This window comes from Plecotus auritus (genome assembly GCF_963455305.1).
Source record: "Plecotus auritus genome assembly, chromosome: 3".
In the NCBI taxonomy this organism is placed as follows: Eukaryota; Metazoa; Chordata; class Mammalia; order Chiroptera; family Vespertilionidae; genus Plecotus; species Plecotus auritus.
The window spans coordinates 9,554,359-9,573,759 of NC_137772.1; the positions used below are offsets into that span (position 1 = coordinate 9,554,359).

At 41.6% G+C, this 19,401-nt stretch overlaps 2 protein-coding genes across 4 annotated transcripts in view; one reads left to right on the top strand and one right to left on the bottom strand.

Annotated features, from left to right (window-relative positions):
- Positions 1-10,194, bottom strand: part of CFAP97 (cilia and flagella associated protein 97) — a 28,690-nt gene extending 18,496 nt beyond the window's left edge. The window contains exons 1-2 of one of the 3 annotated variants that reach the window (XM_080661552.1): positions 10,090-10,194; positions 6,686-7,728 (exon numbers count right to left, since the gene is read on the bottom strand). In XM_080661552.1, the coding sequence (XP_080517678.1) occupies positions 6,686-7,712 (1,027 nt within the window). In that variant the 5' untranslated portion in view covers positions 7,713-7,728; positions 10,090-10,194. Of the gene's footprint in view, positions 1-6,685; positions 7,729-9,469 lie in introns of all 3 variants that reach the window. The other 2 variants (XM_080661553.1, XM_080661554.1) reach the window with 2 other exon arrangements.
- Positions 10,195-10,261: 67 nt separating this feature from the next.
- The window catches only part of SNX25 (sorting nexin 25), a 112,749-nt gene continuing 103,609 nt past the window's right edge, over positions 10,262-19,401 (top strand). Inside the window, exons 1-2 of the mRNA XM_080661551.1 lie at positions 10,262-10,430; positions 11,444-11,601. The gene's annotated coding sequence lies outside the window, so the exon portion shown is untranslated. The remainder of the gene's footprint in view (positions 10,431-11,443; positions 11,602-19,401) is intronic.

A 19,401-nucleotide genomic window follows, 5' to 3' on the forward strand; every position in this document is an offset into this window, starting at 1 on the left:
TGTAACCAAGAAAAATATTTTGCAAACTGATTATCACATAAAAGTTTCTAAAACTATTCAGCTTGCTAAATGTTTCAGTTTAAGTCAGTACTAAAAATGAATACATTATATCCCTCTCCCTTCCTCTCTGTGAAATATCAATAAAATATATTTAAAAAATAAATAAATAAAAATGAATACATTATATCAGATTAGTAATATACGGGCACATTTATCATGTTTTTTACAATATTTTTTTAAAGTAAGCGTTACTTGTTTTTACTTGAGTACCTTTGTTAACTCTTTTACTGTCTTAGCATTTTGTACTATAAGAGGAAGAGGCATTTTTAGCCCTCATCTAAAAATGTGATTGGTACAGAAAATTTAAAACATTTGAGGAAGGTCACAAAAACTGTATGTCTACGGCCCTCCCTACATTTAACCACAGACAATCAAAGATTACAGAAACTTAAAATAAATTTTGTTAACAGTGATTTCCTGATAGAAAACGAGGAAATTAATGGTTGGTAATTTGTTGAAAACCAACTGACAAAACCTGAATGAGAATACATTTAGAAAGATATAGATGGGCTGAACATAATTATCTTGCTTCTAAGAAATGCCCATTTTGTAGAATTTAATAAGGTTTCCAGATTAATTTAGCCTTATATGAAAGCCTTTAAAATTAAATTCTAAACAAAATTAAAAGTAAACCTTTTTCCTAATGGCATTTTTAAAAAGTTTTAAAAAGTAAAATAAGGCAGTAGCTATAAATAAATTATATAAAGAACACTTAATCTAATTCATTTTTAAAATTAGCATTCTAACTCTGATAGAAAAGTATATGGATGGAGTACTTATATACTGAATCCAGGTATCAATATTATGTTTTTCTAAAGTGGCTATATGCTTAAGTATGAAGCAACTTTAAATACAGTTATAATACAATTAATAAGTAATTAATACCAGAATAAACTATCTCATGTACTCACAACTGTAGATCTACTTTTGCCCACCCCTTATATGCTCCATTGGTTTTTCCGATTAAGATCTCTTTTTTTTTTAACTTGAATAAACTTTCAGGGATACAAATATTTATATAAATGTATACATATTTAAATTCACATATTTATGAAACATTGTTTTTCTCTAATTTTCTTCAATGAAACAATTTTTTAAAAATCCTCACCCCAGGATATTTTTCCATTGATGTGTTTAGAGAGTGGAAGGGAGGGAGGAGAAGGAGAGGAAGAGAGAGAGAAACATTGATGAAAGAGAAACATCGATGTGAGAGAAAGACATCATCGGTTGCCTCCCACACGTTCCCGAGTTGGAGCCTGAACCGAGGTATGTGCCCTTGACTGGGACTTGAACCCGCAACCCTTCTGCCTGCAGGTCAATGCTCTAACCCAGCCGTGGGCAAACTACGGCCCGCGGGCCAGATCCGGCCCGTTCGGCTGTTCTATCCGGCCCGCGGAGCCGAAAGAGCGGAGGGTTCTCTTGCTCTCCCCTCCGCTCCTTTACTTTGAATTTATATTAGTTCACACAAACACTCCATCCATGCTTTTGTTCCAGCCCTCCGGTCCAGTTTAAGAACCCATTGTGGCCCTCGAGTCAAAAAGTTTGCCCACCCCTGCTCTAACCATTGGGAACCTGGCTAGGGCTTCAATAAAAGTTTTGTTCAAACTTGTTACAGTATTTCAATACGTGTCCATCATCACTAGAGCCTTTTCTTAAATGATCTAATACCATTTACTATAAGTATCAGCTTTACTTTCACCTAGGCTGAGATACAGACAGCATTTAAAATTTTGTATAATGTTACCACTGAAAATTTTATCTCAAGTCATATTAAGATCTTATTCATATAATAGCTCTTAAAAAAAAAACTATCCTGTAGGCATATTCATGATCCCTATTAAAAACAATGATATTTGCTTTTTAAAGTGATTTTTTATAAAGTTTTTAAAAAAATCCAAACTTATAATCCGACAGGTCACATTTCAAGAAGTAATAAAATTTACTAAATTTCTTTTTCTTCTTTGTGAACAAGTTGTCAGGTGATAAATTCTGTGACATTTTCCCAGTCCCAGTCCTCTGAATCTGGCAGGCTTGTGACTATGTAGAGAGGTAGACCAATATGATACAGCCTAAATGTGTCCTAGGAGATACAGTCCCCACCCCCCAACCCCACCATGCTACCTGGAATACTTGTCCTTGGGACCTGAGTCACCCTGTAAGTCTGACTGCCATGAGCTCAGCTGCCAGGCTGTGAGGAAATCAAACCACATAGACGGCCACTATGATCCTAGTCTTTGAGTCATCTTAGGTTGCTGCTTTATACATCTAAGTTTTGTGATTTGTTGTCAGAGCAGCAGAAACTAATACAAAATTTGGGGCCAGGAATTGGGGTACTACTCTAACAAAAATCTACATTAGATGGCACTGGCTGAGACCAGGTGACAAGTAGAGCTGGAAGGGCCTAGAAGGGATTGCTGATGAAGTGGATGAAATGGCAGAATTTTAGGAATACTGTTGGCTATTTGACTAGGTACATATTGCCATTGGTGGACGGGGGGCTAAGCAGATCTCCTCACAGAATGTTGAAAGTATCAGTGATTTATTTTATCCACAATAATTAGAGGATAGAGAGATGGACTAAAAAACGAACCGGTCAGTTTTCAAGCAAAATTTAGAGAGAATATAACAGAGCCAGAACTTATGAGATTCAAAAATATACTTTTCCTTCCTACTCCTTCCTGGCAGAAGATTCTCAAAGGACTCAGAGGTACAGGAAACTGAGGAACCACGTCTGAGCAGACTGCGCTGCTCTTGGACCTGTTTTAGACCCTGGATTTCGAGGTTGGGGGAATCTTTCGAAAGGCGAAATGTATTTTTGCGTTTGGGAGAAATATGTAAAAATTATGTGGACAGAGGATGGACTGAAGAGGTTTTAAAACATGTCCATAAGGTATCTGACATTCTTACTAAGAGGGTCTGCTCTTCCTCTCAAATTTGGGAAGGTTCATTACTGTTTACATCAATAGAATATGGAGAAATGAAGCTATGTGACTTCTGAGGCTAGGTCATAAAAGGCGATGAGGTTTCCATCTTGTTTCCCGGAACACTGAACCTGGAGATCTGAGCCACCATGTGAGAAGTCCAACCACCCTGATGCTGCCATCTGTGAGGAAGCCAAGCAACACAGAGGGCACACGTGGGCCCTCCGCTCAGCAGTCCTATTCATGTCATCCCAAACCCACACCTGACATGTGAGTGAAGAGCTCTCAGAGGATTCTAGTCCCCTGCCTTTAAGTCTCTAAGCATTGGGTAATTTATTATATAGGAATAGCCACTGATATGCCATCACTTTAAAAAGAAATGTACGATAGACAAAATACCTGTGGACCAAGTATAGTCCACAAATAGGCAGTTTACTTTTTGGGGGGTGGGGGTGGGGTGTCTAATTGCTCTATTAATCTTTCATAATGATTATGGCTTTGTCAATTTCATCATTGGGTTCTGTTTTGCTTTTATCTCACAATGCATATCAATGGCTCTTAAATCTTTTTGGTGTATTTGGTCAGTTTATTAATGTCAAACACTCTTTGTCCCTTTTAGTGCTAAACTCCACTATATATATATATACATGTGACAGAAGAGTATAAAAAGCAAATCATGTCAATATTATTAGTGAAGACAGTTTTGTTCTTGCCGCTCTAAAATCACCAAGCTTCACTTTTGACTCTGCTTCAAGTATTATGTTCTTCAACTGTGAGTCTGGTGCTTCTCTTGATTTTAGATTTCCTCAAATGTTTGGGAAACACTTGGTAGTGTGTTGAGGATATCTGAGATTTCCTCCTCACTTACTGGAATCCTGTTCACTGCAGCCTGCCAGTAAAGGGACAAAACATGTTGCCAGGGAGGATGTGCTAGTAGCTAATCAAAGTACAGAACCACCCACAGTTTTGCTTTCTTCAGTTTCAGTTATCTGTGGAAAACTGTGGCTCAAAAATATTAAATGGAAAATCCAGAAATAAACTATTCATAGGTTTTATATTGTGTGCCATTCTGAGTAGCATGATGACACCTCACGCTGTCCCACCTGGGAGGTGAATCACCCCTTTGTCCAGCATATCCATGCTGTATCCACCACCCACCCTTAGTCACTTATTAGCTGTCTGGGTTATCAGATCAACTGTGGCAGTGGTGCTGTGCTTGTGTTCAAGTAACCCTTATTTTACTTAATAATGATCCTCAAGCCATTCACATTACTTTTTATAAATGTATGTGTTCTATTATTGTTGTTGTTAATCTAATACTATGCCTAATTTACATATTAAACTTTATCATAGGTATGTACATACAGGGAAATATTATAGTATGTATAGGGTTCAGTACAATCCCGTTTCAGGCATCTACATGGTGTCTTGGAATGTATTCCCTGAGGAGAGGGGACTACTGTATAGGCATCCTCTTCCTTATGGAGTACAACAGGGTCCATATCTTCCCCTTAAATAAGGCAGTTTGCTTCATTCCTTCTTATGTTGTTATCAGTTTAGCAGTAAGTTTAACCAGTTTCTTTGTTCAATGCTTCCTTAATCACATTTCTTTCTCTTACAATAATTTTTCTTCTCAGGATACATCGTCTAATAATATACCTAATTATTTCACATAGAATCTATGCAGTAAAATTTGTGGAGCATTTCTAAATTGTCTCTATTTGACCCTACAGATTCTTCCTAAACTGACCTAATTTTACCTATATACCAAGTATTTGAAACATACCTTCTAATCTAGTTATGCCAACTTCTTCACTGTTCTTTAAATATGTGATTCATGCCATAACCCAATGCCTAAACTTCTGCATACGCTACTACTCTACCTTTTAATGCTCTTTCTGCCTATTAAGGGATTTACATCTCAAGGTCAAAAAACTAATTACAACCATACCCTTTTTTGCTATGTACATAGCAAAGGCAGGCTTGGGGCAGGGGTGGGAAGTCTCCCAAATCAGCCACCCAATTGTCTTAAAAGAGGCTAAATACTCAGAAATTCTAATAAATTTTTTCAAGGTTTACTTTAATGTTAGATGTCTAATAATGTTAGTCTACATCGAACTTCCCTTTTAATATATATACACAGTATATATACATATATATACACACACATACACACACACACACAGAGTGGCCAGGTTATTATGATCTCTGAACGCATAATAATCTGGCCGCAGGCCTGGTGAATGAATTCGTGCATGGGTGGGGTCCAGCCAGCCTGGCCAAGGGGGAGGGGACATGGGCGGTTGGCGGGCCTGCCTGCTGGTTGAACTCCTGGTTGAGGGGACAATTTGCATATTACCCTTTTATTATATAGGATATACAATGAGTGGCCAGATTATTATGCGTTCAGAGATCATAATAATCTGGCCACTCAGTGTATATACATATATATATATATATATGTTTGCTTGTGTTTGTTTGATTTTGTTGTTAATCCTCACCCAAGGATATTTTTAGAAAATGGAAGGGAGAGACAGAGAGAGAAACATCAATATGATCAATTCGTTGCCACCCACACACGCCCCAACCAGGGCCAGGGATTGAGCCTGCAACCGAGGTATATGCCCTTAACTGGAATCAAAGCCTCAACCCTTCAGTCGCAGGCTGATGCTAGGGCCGACACTCTATCCACTGAGCCAAATCATCTACGGCTTCCCTTCTAATATTTTTCACAGTACCCCAGAAATCTCAATTTAGAATAGGCTTTAGCAACCTATATCAACACCTCATCTTACAAATGAAAAGACTGGGGCACAGAATAGTTACTGCTGGTCTAGGGTCAAGTAAATGACACCCAGAAGCCTAAAATTTTTATTCCACTTCCAGAATTGTCTTCACCTAACTACGTAAGTACCCAAATTCAACACTGTTTCCTATTTCATGGCCTATAATTGGGATGATGCCTGATTTTATATTCTTTTATTAACCTTTGTTTCACATGCTTATTATTTCATAGTTCAAATTTACAAACTTATTAAACTTGTTAACAAAAGTTATTTTAAACCAATAAATAACATTAACACTGTCAACTACAGGCATCCCTCACTATCTAAACTCTCACCCAATGTTTGCTGTAACGGCTTGCAAAATTTTTTACTTAAAAATCCCTATCTGAATCAACAAACTGTTTTAATGTATCTTTGTACTTAGTCAGTGAAAATGTTTAAATTGAGATGTAGAGTATGCCCTGTTCCTATCTCAGCTGTTCTGACAGGATCCCATTTCATGCTCATAATTATTAAATGTGTTAAGCATTATCACTATCGTCTTACTTACGTTAAGTGAATTTATCTTCCAAGGAAGTGGAAAAGGCTGTGAAGAAATCTGGTAAGAACAAATAGGCCTAGAAAAACCCATATAGTAGTAGTTGAAAGTGATAAAGTGTACTGAGAAATCAATGCAGAAAAGGCATAGCCATGTACACATCTCCATCTTGCATGCTGGCAGTTTAGTTATATGTGGGAAAATAAAAACTTATTTTTGTGGAAAAATGGAATATTTAATAAAGTTATGATAATATCAATTATCACAAACAAATCTACTAGAAAAATCAATGCAAATTCATAGCATTTAATACTTAAGCTCAATATACCTTTAAGTTTAATGATTAAATTCAATATGTAGTTTTGAAAAAGAGAAATTACCTTTCAAGAGATGATTCAGGTCCATTGTGTCATGTATGGCTTTTTGTTTATGTCTGCGGTCTAAATTGGAATCTAACACTGAAGACTTTGAGGTGAGATCTACTCCATGTTTTTCTTTCCCTTTTTTGGCTGATTTCAAATTGTTTTTCAAATCCTCAACATTTCCATATACTTCTTGACTCACGTTTTCTTGCCTTTTAACTTTTACTTTCTGATCGTTTGATGTGCCCAGTTCAAAAGACTGAACAGGGCTGATGTCTGGGGTCGACAAAGGAGTGACATCTGTCACAGTATCTTCAGATTCCTCATTGTAGTCACAGACTTTTGATTTACTACTTGTAGGCTGTGTTCCTGCGGATTTTATTCCTGGTTTATATTTCTGTTTTGGTGACAAGTGGGTTACACCAGAGAGATGTTTCTTTAATGATGGAGATGAATCAGGTGTACAATTATCAGACTCTGCAGCTGAACAATCTGCACCTGAACTTGAAGATGAGGAGGACAAAGAGGAAGAGGAACTACTTTTGGAATACTTTTTACTTAAGCCTTTTTTGATGTTACTAGATGGTTTAGCTGACTTGGACCTGACATAATGTTTTTTCCCATCATCACTGCTTTCCTCTCCATCTGTATAATAATCATTTTCACCTTCTTTTACCATTTTGGGAATTCTATTTGGAATGGTCAAGTGTATTTTATGTCCTGTTGTAGCATCACACAATTTTTCTGATCTTGAAGAAGTGGTCAATGATAAAGAATTTCTGGTTTGTGTATTATTTTCTACGGGGTGTTCTTCTGAAGGAATTTTCTCTTTTCTTTCATTTCCTTTCTCAGCAAGATCATTTTCTTTTCTCTGCATTCCAAATTTCAAGTTTACATTTACTGTATCTTTGTCTATTCTCTCTTTAGGGCAATCATTTTGCTTGTCAAAAGCTGAGTTACTTTCACTTTTCTTTGCTTCTTCAAAGTCACTGTCAAAGAAAGAATGGTCCACTTCATCTTCTGATATATCTCTGAAACGATCCATAATGGCAAATATATATCTGAAAAGAAGAAAAATGTAACCATCAGACTATAGAGTAATTTTGAAATATTTTTTATTTTTACATAGTAATTTAAGTTTTTCCAAACTGAGAAGTTTGGGTAACATACCAAGAGAAACATGACCCAAAAAAACCCACCAAAAAATAACCCAGCAAAATTATAATGGGATTATAGGAACAATTCCAAGTTGTGCCAATGATCTGAAAAATACGTTACTATTTTTTTTGTAAGATAATTCACCCTGTATTACAAAAAGTCAAGGGCTGAAATAAAAGAGTGTGGCTGTTTTTTCCTTTCTCACTTTGTTATATGGTTAAAGAACACCTTTGAAATTAAAAATTATTTTGTAAGTTTCTTCAATTTTAAAAGCAAATGGTTTCATAGCACACCCCTTAGCTTCTCCATTGAAACAGTTGGTTCTGAGTGCTGTGGTGAAGAGTCTAAAATGTAAATCATGATTTAGGGTTTACAGAACAGGCCCATATCTAGGAAAAATAATGACAAAGGAAAGAATGTATTCAGATACTTAGAACTTATATGAAAAAAGATTTTAGAGCTGTTACTTGTAGTTCCAGAGGTAGAACTTGCATCAACAGATGGAGTGCATAAGAAAGCCGTTTGGATTTAACGTTAGGACTGCTCAAAAATGGACTGGGCTACTTTCTAAGATTAGGAGCAATGAGTGAATAGTGTGATGCTGTAGGGAATTCATGCATTAGGAGCATATGCTACTTCCCAACCCCATGATTATATGAACTAGGTCTAAATCCCAAAGTCAATGATTAAACACTTCTTTGAAATCCCTGTTTTTCATAGCTAACAATTCCCTGCCTTTCTGTCTCCTTACCAGACTGGGAACTCCTGATAGCTAGCTCATCTTTATATACCTAGTACCTAAAGTAGGATCTGACAAATATGATGCAAAGACTGTTTAACCAGTGAAGGAGTTTGGAGTCAGGAAATTTAAGATTGTGCAGTGGGCCCTGGCTGGTTTGGCTCAGTGGATAGAGCATCCGCCTGTGGACTGAAGTGTTTGATTCCCGTCAAGGGCACATGCCCAGGTTGCCGCTGGATCTCCAGTGGGGTGATGAGGGGGGGTGCAAGAGGCAGCCAATCAATGATTCTCTCTCATCATTGATGTTTCTCTACTTCTCCCTTCCTTTCTGAAATCAATAAAAATATATTTTAAAAATGATTGTGCAGTAGTCCTGCTCTTTGATATGTAAGCAGAAAAGTTACCTCTTTTCCCTGAGCTAGTTTCCCACAATCCTCTTTCCCTCCACTCCTCCCCCTACCATACCACCCCCTTATCTTCATTTACACGGTTCATGCAGTCACCAATAGTTTTAAGCATCTGCCTCCCTACGTGGTCACAGTTCATGACGGGAGGTGCATAGCCCAGTGCCTGGGAATCTTCAGGTTTAAATTTGGGTTGATATTATCCAACAATACCGTTATCTTAAGGATTTAAGCACTCAGGATTTAGCTTAATTTACGGGAAAATTATCCAACAATCCCATCCACTAAGCAATCCTTTAGATAATATTTACTTCAAAATGAGATTTCAACTTATATTAAAAAATAATAAAAATATGGTATGGACTGAAAATTAGCAACGATTCTCTTTACAACATTTTGGGAAAGGGTAAAAACTAAACGATAGTTCATCGGACCTTAATAACCCTTGCGTGGTGCTCAATGAAAACAGGTTATCTGCGGAGAGCTGGCTGGGACACTCACCATCAGTATAGCTCCTACCATCTGCAGTGAAATACTAATGCTTTCAAGATTCATCAGGAAAACACACATCAGAATCTGGCATTTTTCAAACTGTCATTTTGTTACTGTGACATTAGGTTTCTGTAGTCAGATATATAATATGGTCCAAAGGTAACCGATTGGATACACGAAAATCCAGGCCCAAAGAAAACAAGTAAACATCTGTGTTCAGGAACTGAGGCTCCGTTCAGCACTCCCGCCGACCCCGCGAGGTGCCGAAGATAACGGACAGCCTCACGCCTCAGGGTTCAGGTTCAAGTCCGCAGAGGTGGGCGCTGGTGACCTGAGTCCGGCTCTAGGGCTGACCCCGACTCCCACGCCACCCCGAACGTGGAGTGCGGACGGGCCGTGCCCACCGCGGCTGAGGGTGCAGGCAGCCCCACAGACGCGCGGCTCGGCCGCCAATGCTGTGGTTACGCCCGCCGCCCGAGGGGCCGCCCGAGCGCCTCCTACCCTCCCGCGCGCTTCCTTACACCGACACCGAGTGCTCGCCGCTGCCCCGGCTCCGGAAGGGAAACGGATCCGCAACGGAGAGGAGGCTGACGGGCGCGGGAAGAAGGGGTCGCTCGCGTGCCGCTCACCTGGGTGCTCTGGCCGGAGGCCGCCTCACGCGCCGCCCGTGACGTTCCGAGCTCGTGCGCACGCGCCGGCGCGCTAAGCAGCCCCTCCGCGCAGCTCCCAGCGGCGCGCTCGGCTTCCGGGGGCGGGGCGAGCGGAGGGAGGGGCGGAGCCGCCAGTGGAGCGGGACGGGGCGGGGCCGAGCGGCGGGCGTCACAGACCGCGGAGGCCCGGCGGCCTAGAGAGGCTCCACGGGTCCCGCCCGCCGCTCTGGAATGGGAAGGAACACGTGGCGGAAGTCATCATTCTCCAGAGAGTCGTCCAGATCCAACCGTTACTGCCCCCGCTGTGAACGGCAATGCTGGTGAGCCTAGTTGTTGTGGTAACTAATTTCATAGGAAAAGCTGCTTTCCTTTTTTTGTAATTCCTAATCAAAACAGCAACAGTAATAATAAAGATGGGGCGGCTGTGTCTTTGGGATTGTTTATATCAGCAAATTGCAGTCCGACCACGAATTCTCTGGTGCAGGGGCTAGTAACACATTAGAAGCCCCTCTTACTAGTAAACAAGGTGGGCAGTTCAATCGGAGAGAAAAATGATCTCTGTAGAATACATTGAATGCCATTATTTTTCCATTTTGAATTCACAGGCACAGAGTAGGTGTGGTAGAATAATGGCCCCAGAGATGTCCACCTCCTAATCCCCAGAACCTGTGAACATGCTACTTTACATGGTGAAAGGGGCTTTGCTATGTGGTTGAGGGTGTTGAGATGGGAAAATGATTAGACAAGTGGCCAAAATGCAATCACTAGGGTCCTTATAAGAAAGTAATCAGCCCTGACTGGTTTTGCCCAGTGGATAGAGCGTCGGCCTGCGGACTGAAGGGTCCCAGGTTCGATTCCGGTCAAGGGCATGTACATTGGTTGCGGGCACATCCCCAGTGGGGGGTGTGCAGGAGGCAGCTGATCGATGTTTCTCTCTCATCGATGTTTCTAACTCTCTATCCCTCTCCCTTCCGCTCTGTAAAAAAATCAATAAATAAAATACATTAAAAAAAAGAGAAAGTAATCAAAGTCAGTAATAGGAGACCTGGCCAATAGGAGTAAGAGGCAAGTACAGCATGGTGACTATAATAACATGGTATACAAATATGTTGTATATTTGAAAGTTGCTAATGGAAACTTAAAAGTTCTCATCATAAGGGGAAAAAATTTCTAATTACGCGAGGTGGTGGATTTTAACTAGATTTTTATTATGGTGACCATTTTGTAATAGACACATATATCATTATGTTGTACACCCTAAGCTTGTATAATGTTATATGTCAATTACATCTCAAAACTGGAATAAATTAAAACAATTTTTTTTTAATTAAAGAAAAGAAGCAGCAAGAGATTGGAGATGTAAGGGGCCGTGAACCAAAGAAAGCAGGCACCTATGGAAACTGACAAAGGGGAAGAAAAGATTCTCTCCTGAAGCCTCCAAAAGGAAAACCAGGCCAAGACCTTAATTTTAGACTTTTAACCTCCAGAACCGTAAGAGAATAAATTTGTTGTTTTAAACCACTAGGTTTGTAGTAGTTTGTTATAGCAGGAATAGGAAACTAAAACAGCAGGTACTCAATAAATATTTTTTTACATGAAAGCGCAAAGAAAGGAACTAAAGGGTTAGTCATATCCTAGGGACTCTCACTAAGGGATTGGCTCTAGTTTCATTCTTCACAGTGCATTTTGTACTTGGTTGTAACTACCAACAAGTACAGAGAATCATTTCTTTGTCCTTTTTGTAGGCTAAGAGGAAGGATTTCACTTAATTCTGCTTGATAAAGCTGTGCTGTCACCGTTTCCCAGGGATAGTTGTCTTAACTGTGGTCAAAGTTTATTATACAAAGGAGTTGAATAGACATTTCTCTAAAGACGATATACAGATGGCCAATAAGCACAAGAAAATATGCTCAACATCACTAATCATTAGAGAAATGCAAATTAAAACCATTAAGTTACCACTTCACACACATTAATATGGCTAATCCTATCTAATAAGAGTAATATGCAAATTGACCATCACTCCAACACACAAGATGGCCGCCATCAGGGGAGGGCAGTTGGGAGGGACCAGGCCTGCAAGGGAGGGTAGTTGGGGGCGATCAAGCTTGCAGGGGAGGACAGTTAGGGGTGACCAGGCTGGCAGAGGAGGGAAGTTGGGGGCGACCGGGCCTGCAGGGAAGGGCACTTGGGGGGGATCCAGGCCTGCAGGGGAGAGCAGTTCGGGGGGACCAGGCCTGCAGGGAAGGGCAGTTGGGGGGGAACCAGGCCTGCAGAGGAGGGCAGTTAGGTGTGACCAGGCCTGTAGGGGAGGACAGTTAGGGATGACCAGGCCTTCAGGGGAGGGCAGTTAGGCATCAATCAGGCTGGCAGGGGAGCAGTTAGGCATCAATCAGGCTGGCAGGGGAGTGGTTAGGGGGTGATCGGGCTGGCAGGCAGAAGCGGTTAGGGGCAATCAGGAAGGCAGGCAGGTGAGCAGTTGGGAGCCAGCAGTCCTGGATTGTGAGAGGGATGTCCAACTAACGGGCAGTCGGACATCCCTCAAGGGGTCCCAGATTGGAGAGGGTGCAGGCTGAGCTGAGGGACAAACCCCCCCCCCCCGTGCACGAATTTCGTGCACCGGGCCTCTAGTCCTATATAATATCCTATATAATAAAGGCTTATATGCAAATAGACCGAATGTTAGAACAACTGAACCAGTTGCTATGACATGCACTGACTACCAGGGGGAGTGTGTGGAACATGGTGGGCATTGGCCGCGGTGGGATGGTGGAGCAGGTGAGCGGGGGCGCTAGACCAAGGCGGGGCGCTGGTCGCTGTCATAGGGGTGAGTCTCTATTGGTTATTGAAAAGTCTTCGCTCCCATGTGCCGCAGTCCAGCCCGGCGCCGGCCCCGCTCGCACCCACTGCCAGTGCTGGCCCCTCTCGCACCTGCAGCTGGCACCGGAGCTGCCACTCGCACCTGCTGCCCGTGCCTGGTGCTGGTCCTGATCACTCGGCGCCATCAGCAGGTGGGAGCAGTGGCTACTGGCCCTGATCGCCCTGAGGGCTTCACCTCCCATTGCTCCTGAGAGGCAAGCAGACAGCAGCCGCCGCTCACACCCGCTGATGGCGCCCCACTTGCACCTGCTGCTGGTGTCGGCCCCAATGGCTCCGTGCCGTCAGTGCATGGGAGCGGCAGCAGCGGCTGGAGTGGGGCTGCCAGCAGATGGGACCAGGGGCCACAGCAGGAAGGGCTGGGCAGGGGCACGGAGGATGGGCCGAGACCCACCCCTGTGCCTTTCGCAGCCTTGCAGCCCACAGTTCCTTTTAAGGTACATGAATTCATGCACTGGGCCCCAGTATGAAAATAAAAAACAAATTAACAAGGCTTGGCAAAGATGTAAAGAGATTGGAACTCGTGTTCATTGTTGATGGGAATGTAAAATGGTATGGATGCTGTCTAGAACAGGCAGCTGCTCAAAATATTGAACATAGAATTACCATATCACCCAGCAATTTCACTTCTGATTTTTAAACCCTAAAGAATTGAAAGCAGAGTCTCACACAGATATTTGTACAACCATGTTCATAGCAGCAGTATTTTCAATAGCCCAAAGATGGAAAAAACCCAAATGTCCTTCAACAAAGGAATGGGGAACAAAATGTGGCATATACAAACAATGGAATTTTATTCGGCCTTGAAAGGAATGGAATTATATACGCTACAAGATGGATGAACCTTGAAGTCATTATGTGAAAGAAGGTATACACAAAGGGGCAAATATTATATGATTCCACTTATATGTGGTACCCAAAATAGGCAAGTCATGGGGAATAGAGAATTAGTGTTTAATGGGCATTGTTTCTGTATGGGATGATGAAAATGTTCTGGAGATGACTAGTGGTGATGGTTGTGCAACCATGTGAATATACTTAATGCCACTGAACTGTATGTTTAAAAATGATTAAAATAGTAAATTCTGTGTATATTATACCCTGATAAAAATAAAAAGTAAGAGATTATTACATCTCAAACTATAATTCTGGTTCTTTTTCTGGGCTATAAATTTGTAAAGTTTTGCCTTTTCTCTGGTTTCCTTTCCCTGCAGAAAGCACTTCCTCGGTTTTCTATATTGAATGAACAAACCAATAAATGTGTGAACTAGATTGTAAATAAGCTCTGTCAGGACAGAGATTTTATTTCTTTGTGCCGCTTCATAGTTCTGGTCATATAAGGTTATCAACGCATAGGTGTAAAAAGGCTCTTCCCCAAATTCACTGAATCTGGACTCGTTCATCAGAAAAGATGTGAATAATATCCCCCAAACCCTTTTTAAAATGGTTTCTTACTTATTGATAAACCTCTTGAAACAATATAGCCTTGGCTATTTCTATAGAGAGCTATTAATATTACCCGGAAGTTTTTTCATCTATACTAAGCTTTCTTGATGTTATTAGTAAATGTACACCAATGGAAAGTTGTTTTTTTAAATTTAGGAATCAAGTTTTGAAGGATGAAATCTTTACTGGGTTAAAGCTTATAAAACAATTTTGAATTAATTGTTAAGTTCCTTTTTTTTCTTTTTTAGTATCTAAAGGGGTAGTTCAAAATATCTAAATGCTATAATAAATAGAGGAAATTGAGAAAGCTAAAAGACTTAGATTCACAGACCAGGTAATAATTGAATTTCCTTAACTTCCACCAAGCAGAATTAGTAGCTTCTCTTCTTGTCTCCATAGAACTTTGTTATGCCTTTATTATAGTATGTATTACATTGCTTTATGCTTTTCCCCTCTGTCTTCCTCCCTCCATCCCAAGTAGAGTGTGAACTCTTCAAGGACATAGACCATATTTTATACTATTTTCTAACAAAGCAGTTGGGTAATATTTTTGGACTGAATTGAAGAATGAACAGAGTCACATATTACCTTCCAGAAGTTTACAGACTATTTAAAAGCCATGTGAATGCCACTACTATTGTAGTGGTTTTGTAAGGTTATGATTTGTATAATGTAAAAAGCAGTTTGTGTTGTCCTTTGACATTATGTTAGTTTTAACTGTTGTATTTGAAAGATAGCACAGTGAAGGAGAATCTTTTTAAAAAATATATATTTTATTGATTTTTTACAGAGAGGAAGGGAGAGGGATAGAGAGTTAGAAACATCGATGAGCCAAAACCGGTTTGGCTCAGTGGATAGAGCGTCGGCCTGCGGACTGAAAGGTCCCGGGTTCGATTCCGGTCGAGGGCATGTAACTTGGTTGCGGGCACATCCCCAGTGGGGGGTGTGCAGGAGGCAGCTGATCGATGTTTCTCTCTCATCGATGTTTCTGACTATCTACCCCTCTTCCTTCCTCTCTGTAAAAAAACCAATAAAATATATTTAAAAAAAAAAAAAAAAAAAAAAGAAACATCGATGAGAGAGAGACATTGATCAGCTGCCTTCTGCACACTTCCCACTGGGGATGTGCCCACAACCAAGGTCCATGCCTTTGACCAGAATCGAACCTGGGACCTTTCAGTCCGCAGGCCGACGCTCTTTCCACGGAGCCACACTGGTCAGGGCGAGAATCTTTTCATTTAGGTCCTACTACCAACTAGCTGTGATTTGGGGCAAATCATTTAACCTCTCTGTTCCTCAGTTTCCTCACACGCAAAATGGGATTATAATACTTCTCTCTCTCATAGAGTTGTAGTGAGGAACATGTTGTAAAAATGATTTCCAAAAGTTAAAGTTCCATTCAAATATAGGATATTATTGTTATAACTTTTTTGTCTACCCAATTATTCTAGATTTATTATCATAGAAGAATATCAGATTTATTCATCAAAAATATTAAGGGCCTAATCTGTGCAAACCCTTGTTCTAGACTCCAGTTAATTCTCTAATACTAATTTTTACTTCCCCAAAGTATGTTCTCCTTCCTATAATAAATAAATGACAAATCAGAGACACTAACTTCTTTTAGGTGGTATATAAAAGCTTTATATATAGTTGTACACTGCCTCCACGGTTGGTTCTGGCTGTGCAGGTCAGTCCGTTGGAGCATTGTTCAGTACACCAAAATGTTGGGGGTTCCATTTCTGGTCAGGGTACATACCTAGGTTGCAGTTCATTTCCTGGTTGGATGTGTAAGGGAGGCAACAGATTGATGTTTCTATCTTATATTAATGTGTGTCTCTCTCTTTCAAGTTAGTAAAAACATATCCTTGGATGAGGATTAAAAAAAAAAAATAATAAAAACTCCACATGTTGGCCTTTTCTCTTATTTAATTCCTGGTTGGGTCAAATGATTTGCTTTGGCCAGTGAGATATTAGCAGATATACAGGCAAAAATTTAAAAAGAGGCACATTACATTCCTGAGATTGTCACGGGAAAAAGCCCATATCACTCAGCCACGTCGGGCTACAGGTTCTGACCATAAGGTCAAGCTTACAACTATAGCCTTTGGCTATAATTGTGCTGAGACTTACACGTGGCTTTGCCCTCTCATTAGTCCCAGGCTTGAACCTGTCCAAACGCTGTAGCTACTCTCCATGGCGGGATTGTGGGGGGGGGGGTCCCCCTCAGCCCAGCCTGTGCCCTCTTGAAGTCCGAGACCCCTCAGGCAGACATCCCTCTCACAGGCCAGGGCCCTCACAGTCCGGGACCCCTTGCTCCTTACTGCCCACCTGCAGCGGAGGCAGGAGAGGCTCCCGCCACTGCCACTGTGCTCACCAACAGTGAGCCCGGCTTCTGGCTGAGCGGCACTCCCCCATGGGAGTGCACTGACCACTAGGAGGCAGCTCCTGCATTGAGTGTCTGCTCCCTGGTGGTCAGTGTGTGTCATAGCGACTGTTTGTTCCGCCGTTCGGTCGATTTGCATATTAGGGTTTTATTATATAGGATTGCAGCAATTCATTCACTGCAATTCAGACTCCACTGCTAATTCTCCTTCCACCACATCTGTAGTTACTGACTCACTGAAGTCTTGAACCCCTGAAAGTCATCCATGAGGGTTGGATTCCACTTCTTCCAAACTCCTATTAATGTTGATACTAGTATTTTGACCTCTTCCCAAGAATCACAAATCTTCTTGATGGCATCTGGAGTGGTGAATCCTTTCCAGAAGGTGTTTTATTTACTCTGCCCAGATCCATCAGAGGCATCACTGTGGCAGCTACAGCCTTACAAAATGTATTTCTTAAATAGAAGGACTTGAAAGTCGAAATTACTCCTTGATCCAGAATGGATGTTGTTCTAGCAGGCATGAAAACAACTTTAATCTTACCCATCTCCATCAGTGCTCTTGGGTGAGTAACCAGGTGCACTGTCAATGAGCAGTAATATTTTGAAAGGAACCTTTATTTTTATCTGAACAGTCTCAACAATAGGCTTAAAATAGTCAGTAAATCACATTGTAAACAGATGTGCTGTTCATCCTGGCTTTGTTCCATTTATACAGCACAGGCAGAGTAGATTAAGCATGATTCTTAATAGCCCTAGGATTGTTGGAGTGGTACATGAGCATTGGCTTCAACTTATTCACCAGCTGCATTAGCCCCTTACAAGAGAGTCAGTCTGTTCTTTGAAGCCAGGAATTGCTTCCTCTCTAGCTATAAATGTCCTAGATGGCATGTTTTCCCACAAGAAGGCTATTTTGTCTACATTGAAATCTGTTGTTTAGCGTAGCCACCTTCATCTATTATCTAGATCTTCTGGGTAACGCAGCTTCTACATCAGCACTTGCTGCTTCACCTTGCATTTTTATGTTATGGAGACATAAACCTCATGAACCAACCTCTGCTAGCTTTAAGCTTTTCTTCTGCGGCTTCATCACCCTTCTCAGCCTTCAGAGATTTGAAGAGAGTTAGGGTCTTGCTGTGGATTGGGCTTTGGCGTAAGGAAATGTTGGGGCTGGCTTGATTTATCTAGACTAGTCGTCGGCAAACTCATTAGTCAACAGAGCCAAATATCAACAGTACAACGATTGAAATTTCTTTTGAGAGCCACATTTTTTAAACTTAAACTTCTTCTAACGCCACTTCTTCAAAATAGACTCACCCAGGCCGTGGTATTTTGTGGAAGAGCCACACTCAAGGGGCCAAAGAGCCACATGTGGCTCGCGAGCCGCAGTTTGCCGACCATGGATCTAGACCACTGAAACTTTCTGCATATCAGCAACAAGGCTGTTTTGCTTTCTTATCATTCATGTGTTCACTGGAGTAACACTTTTAATTTCCTTCAAGGACTTTTCCTTTGCTCACAACTTGGCTAACTGGCACAGGGGGGCCTTGCTTTTGGCTTGTCTCAGCTTTCGCCTGCCTTCCTCACTAAACTTAATCATGTCTAGCTTTTGAGGTAAAGTGAGAGGCATGCACCTCTTCCTTTCACTTGAACACTTAGAGGCTATTGTATGATTATTAATTAGCCCAATGTAAATATTATTATGTTTGAGGGACTAGAGAAGCCCAAGGGGACAGATACTGGAATGGCCAGTCGGTGGAGCAGTTGGAGCACATTTATTAAGTTCATCATCTTATATGGCTGTGGTTCGTGGCAGCTCCAAACATTACAATAGTAACATCAAATATCACAGAACAGCCCTAGCTGGTTTGGCTCAGTGGATAGAGCGTCGGCCTGCTGACTGAAGTGTCCCAGGTTCGATTCCGGTCCAGGGCACATGCCTGGGTTGTGGGCTTGATCCCCAGTGGGGGGCATGCAGGAGGTAGCCAATCAATGATTCTTTCTCATCATTGATGTTTCTGTTTCTTTCCCTCTTCCTTCCTCTCTGACATCTGTTGGAAGCTGCCCATTGCTTTCACCAGCACAGAGGTGTGGACAAGGAGTCCAGAGGGCTGGTCAACCTTGAGGCTCTGGCAAGGGTCAGATCCATGCACCCACTGTCTAGTTGAGACAAAGGGAGCGGAGGCAACTTCCACCTTTTAGTCTTAGGTAAATCCTTGCTGATGGGCTATCATCGAGCTATTATTGGAATTGCCTGCCTAAGGGCTATGGGTGGATCCCAAAACCTGAATAAAAGGGATAGCAAGGCCAGAGCAAAGTGTAGTCCTCTCTTGGGCTTCCGCCTGGCCCCCAATTCCCAAATTAATATTTTCTTGTCTAGTCTTTTTCATTTGCGTGTGACCTCCTCCAGAGCCCGAACCCTGAACCTGAACCCTGAACCACGCGGGACGTTGGGGGTAGACACTCGCAACTGGCAGCCCAACTTGGGACACCCGCAACTGGCGCCCAACGTGGGGCACTCACAACCGGCAGCCCAACGTGGGGTACTCGCAGACATCAATAAAAATATTTTAAAAGAATAT